Source organism: Cynara cardunculus (assembly GCF_001531365.2).
Source record: "Cynara cardunculus var. scolymus isolate 2C chromosome LG 11, CcrdV1, whole genome shotgun sequence".
In the NCBI taxonomy this organism is placed as follows: domain Eukaryota; kingdom Viridiplantae; phylum Streptophyta; class Magnoliopsida; order Asterales; family Asteraceae; genus Cynara; species Cynara cardunculus.
Window position 1 is genome coordinate 17,252,776 of NC_037538.1, and position 5,413 is coordinate 17,258,188.

At 34.1% G+C, this 5,413-nt stretch overlaps 1 protein-coding gene across 1 annotated transcript; it reads right to left on the reverse strand.

Moving 5' to 3' along the window:
• Positions 1 to 378: 378 nt before the first annotated feature.
• On the reverse strand, positions 379 to 2,243 carry LOC112521337 (protein HAIKU1-like). The gene has a single exon (XM_025130135.1). The coding sequence runs from the start codon at positions 1,641 to 1,643 to the stop codon at positions 639 to 641; it is 1,005 nt and encodes a 334-aa protein (XP_024985903.1). The 5' UTR covers positions 1,644 to 2,243; the 3' UTR covers positions 379 to 638.
• Between the last annotated feature and the right edge of the window lie 3,170 nt (positions 2,244 to 5,413).

Genomic DNA, 5,413 nt, shown 5'->3' on the forward strand with positions numbered 1-5,413 from the left:
CAAATGTGCAAGTCGAGGGATTCATGCAGACAAACTTTGAATAACTATGGATGTCTGCGCCAACCTGCGTGCATTTCAACTTATTCCATAGAGTCCTCAAGTTAGATCATCTCCGGTCATGACTCGGTTATATGATATTTCTCTTTTTCCTACACATTTCCTTAAATGGCTTTGGAGCCCTCAAAAAGTGGTATCGGAACCGGTTCTTTTTGTTGTTGTCTCACAATGGTATAAACAGGTTTTTTTAATCTAAACTATATGGCAACATACAGGTTCAAGACCCACCCATTGGAGATGCTCTTAATAGCCAGACAAACCTCTAATGGCCCTTTACGACTGACGAGCAAACCGAGATGAGTTACGTGCAGGAAAATATCATTACAAATAAATGCTGAATCTTCACTAAAACAACTAAATTAAAACATGCCATTTCATTGTTTCTAAACAAATATCCTAAACATGGATATGGAGTTTATAAACAAAGAACTATATAAATCACCCTTCCTAAAGACTATCTTACAACAAATGTTTCCTGCATTTTGGCTTGTGAAACTCCCATTAGAAGCCTCTGGGATGATTCTGATGCAAACCTAACCACTGAATCCACAAACTGTTGGCATCTTTTTGCCATTATCCTGCTAATCCCTCCATCTTGGACTTGGTAGTTGGAAAAACCCTGGAGACGGAAATCCCATCCCGGGAGAAGGTGGAGGTTGAGGCCCAGGACCCAAGATTCCCGACTGCGCCATGGGTGAGAAGGAAAAAAGTGGAGTCAAAGGCGGAGGATGTTGATACCCTGGAGAAATGAGCGGGTAAGGTGATAAAGGAGACAACAAATTCAAGTAACCGGAGGGCGATGGCAAAAGGAACTGAGAATTAGGTGATGGTGGAATAAAAGGCCCGTTTATTCTTGGAGATGGAAGAGGAGGCGGTGGTCCGTTAATTCTTGGGGATGGAAAAGGAGGTGGTAAACCGTTCATTCTTGGGGATGGAAAAGGAGGGAAAGATGGGTGAGGTTGCAATCCAGAAGATTGTCCTTGCTGACTTTGAATTTGGCCTGGAGTTTGAGGTCGCAGCTGATATTGAGGATGATCTTGAGGATGTCCTTGGGCTGGATCAATGATGGAATGTTGAAGGTAACGCATGTAAGCAGAGATAGGAGACTCTGCTGTGTTTGCCCACCCCATATGATCGCCACCAGTCATGGGTGGTGGCACCATAGCCTGCCGTGGCGGTGGTTGACCATATTGGGCAGGTCTGGCAAGATTATTATTGAAAGAAATGGATCCCCTTGGCGGCATTTGTGGGCGGGGGTGAACTGGCATTTGGGGTCTATTCACATTAATAGGCGCTAATCTTGGTGGACGGATCCTTTGCAATCGCATGCTAGGGGGTTTTGGTGAGTTTTGATGAGGTCTAGCAAGTGGTTCTTGCGAATGGTGTAAAGGTGAACCTGTAAGCTGTTGAACAATACTTTGGAAATCATTTTTGTTGATGTTGTACACCTGAGGCGGCGGTGGTTGTCTTGCCGGATTTGCAAAATTGGGTTGGTGTGGTGGTGGACTCTTCCTAATATTTTTCCCAATCTTGTTAACACCCAAACGCTCATCGTGTCTACCACCCAAATAATCAGAATTATCCATGTCTATAAAAACATCAGTTCATTGAGGCAATTCATCGAACACTTAACATTCAAGATCTCATACCATTCAAATTTCCCACCTGAATACCCAAATTTTCACCAAAACCAAGGTTCCAGGAATTGAATCAAACAAAGAAGCTAATACCAATACACTAGATCCTAAGACCAAATTCCAAGATACATGAATTATAAAATAAAAACAATAAAGAACACACCTTTTTCTTGGCTTTATTGATCTAGCGCATCTCTAGATCAAATCAGCTTCAATCTAAACCGAAATTCAAACAGGACAACAAAAACCCAACCTTTCTCCTTTACACAGAACCCTGAAAGTTTAATCAGGAATCCCAACACAAAACTAGGATCAAACAAGCGTAACTAGAGAGAATTAAGAGTAGACTTACGAGAGTGGAAGAGGAATTACTGTTGTATTTTCTGCCTACAAACAAAGAAGAATTTGCATCAAGAGAGAAAAGGGTAGGGTAAATATTGAAAATTGAAGGTGAATCAGTGGGAACTGGGAATGAAGATAGAATAACAGGAAAATGGATTTGAAGATCGGGGGAAATGGGAACAAACGAATTGTTAGGTGAAGGAGCTGGAGAAAAGAAAGTCAAAGTCAAATGTAAGGGTGTCTTTGACAAAATCGAGGTGCCTTAGCGTACTAGAAGTCTAGAAGGTAATTTGCACAATCAAATAGATACATTTTAATTTTAATTTTAATTTTAATATTTTATTTTATTTTTTATTTTATAAATATAATATAATTTTATATAGTTTAAAAAATTAATGATATTTTTATTTTAAATAAAATATAAATTTAAAGATTTTATAAATTTTTAGAGAAAAATATATGATATTAGTATGAGATTAATTAATTAAAAATTCTTATTTTTTATAATTTTTTAATTCAAATTTTTATCGTAATTTAATTTATGTTTAATAATGAAGTAATTTATTTTTTATTTAATAATATAATTATTTATAAAGATAATAACTAAGAATTTTGTTAGACTTTTATGATTATCTTAATTACATTTTAGAGTTTTTATATTAAAAACGAGATGTTTATTTTGTATTTTGATTATGTTTATTTTGTATTAGTTACACGAAATCAAGAATGAAACTTTAATAAGTTGTTCTTATGTACAGTTTATTTGTAATCTTGAATTTTAAGTAATATGCATTAATAAACAGTACTTCATGGATAAAAAATGGTTTTTAAAAGTTTTTGTCAAATGCTTTATAATATAATATAGATTGTTATATTAGGGGCGCTCAAAAACCCGACCAAATCAAACGTAAAATAACTCAACTCGAAACAACTCGATGTCTAATTAAGTTGTAAAATCTTCAAACCGTAGGTATTAAGTTGACAATATGTTACTTTTATTTGAACCCAATCCAACCCAACTCGATGAACCAAATGAACCGATATCTTTTTATTTATTAGATTTAGTATGATTGTTGAGTCTCTACAAATATGTATATTAGACAATTACACTATCACATATCATCTTCATATACATATATTTTCAATCTATTTTCTATCTCTATACAACTAGCTATTTTGTATATATGTTCAGTAACTATGAATATATATATATATATATATGCAAATTGATAAAATTAATTGAATGTGATATACATAAGATTTAAGGAATATGAATAAGTTGTACTAAATGGTTGATGATGAAAAAGAAATTATTAGACTAGAGAAAACAACATATCCAAGGTTAAGAGAATATTTTGATATACCAAAGTATCAGCCTAAACAACTCGTACGATTTGGGTTGGATTGGGTTGGGTTGCACCTTGGTTTAAGTTGGATTGGATTGAGATTTTTCAAACTGCAAATATTGGATTAAATTGTTCAAATATCTTCAACACAATCAAACCTAACCCATGAACAACCCTAATTTCGATTTTATTCAGAAAAAAGTTAATAAATTAGATAATATTTTTATGTAATTACTAATAAAAAATGTTTTTGAAAATGATTCGCTTTAATTGGTTTTTGAATTTTATCTTTAAAATTTATTAATAGTAAATTGTTTTAAGTGATTCTTTTAGTTTTTTGGCCGACTTTCTTTGTATTTTCAAATATTCCGGAGCATTCCTCAAACTTTAGCAGGTGAATGTTTCATACCTTTTTTTACTTACGAAAATCGGTTCAACGCCTCATAAGTTTGCCCCCAAACATGATCAGTGTCGTTAAGTAAAGGGATATGCCCTCACATGAGAGATAATTTGGTTAGACCATTATTATCACAAGTAAATCAAATCCATACACATGAGCAACTCAGATTCATAGATAACATAAGCAAATTGGATTCATAGCCAAGCAACGACAAGAAAACTAGATTCATAAAAATAAAATTCATGCACAATAACCTAAATCTTGATCAGAACGTAAACAATAAAAACATTAAATCATAACCTAAATCTAAATAAAAACAACAAAATCCCTGATATCAAATCCTTATCTCAAGAACGTCGCCACCCTCACTTGAATATGGATTTGCATCTTTCAGAAACCAGAGGTAATATGGATCTGCATCTACATCTTCGAATAACATAAACTTAATGAAGTCAAATGGATCATCTCCATCTTCATCAAGTCGTTTTCATCTTCATCTCCATTGCGTGGGTTGAACTAATAAAGGAAGGGTGGTGTCATCAGAGAAACGAGAAGAGGAAGGGGTGGTGTCATTGAAGAAACGAGTCTCAGATTGTGGTTAATCGAGAAAAGAGAAAATGGTAATGGTAGCTCCAGTGGACTTTAAAATGTGATTTCTCGATAAAAGAGAAAATGGTCGGTGGTAGCATCATCGGCAGATGGAGAAAGGGATAAATGAAGAAAGGAAGGTGGTTCACTGTTAACAGGTCCAGAAAACGATTGGCAATTAAGGGACTGTTTGGCATATACTGAACGATTTAGTGCAGAATGATTAAGTGGTCAAAATGGTTAAGAGACTTTGTATGATTTAGTGTCAGATATAAAATGATTGTTTAAAAATTGTTCTAAATCAATAGTCTGAATGACATAAAATTACCATTTTATCCTCAGTCTTGTCTTCAATGCAAATTAATGTTTGAAAAAAGTTCTGAATGAAATTTTTAAATAAAAAGTAGCAAATTAATGGCCTAAGCCAATACATGATACCATATAAATCCAAAAATGAAAAAAATAACAATGTTCGTTTGTGTTTTAGCATAACAAAACATCACATAAAATGCAAGTTTAAACACAATATTTATGTACAACATCTAACTTGAAACATTCAACACCAATTGGTTTGCAATCTCATTACGAAAATTAGCAATGTATTCATTGTCTTGGGGATCCCAAGGCGTTGTATCCATATCTTCCATGAACGTGGCTTTAGAGTTAGGACTGGTGCCTTCTCGTCCATGTATAAGGACCTCATCTATACATGTTTCAAGAAACATTTACATCACAATCTCTTTTTCCTGATTTATTCGTTGTCTCTTTGAGAACCCTCACCAACTATGTTCATACCTTACAAATGACCACATATAGAAAAGTCAATATTGAAATCCTAACAAATGACCAAGTATAACAAATCTCTTAGGTTCCATTTGGTTTGTTGGAATGGAAAAGATTTGGAATTTAAATCCAAACACACCAGACCTTCCTCCAAATCCCTCCACTTCCAAATTCTTCCATGAAATCCAAATCCCTCCAAACCATACAATCAAACAAAACACCTCCTTATAATTCCCTAGTAAATTACATATATGGAAAGG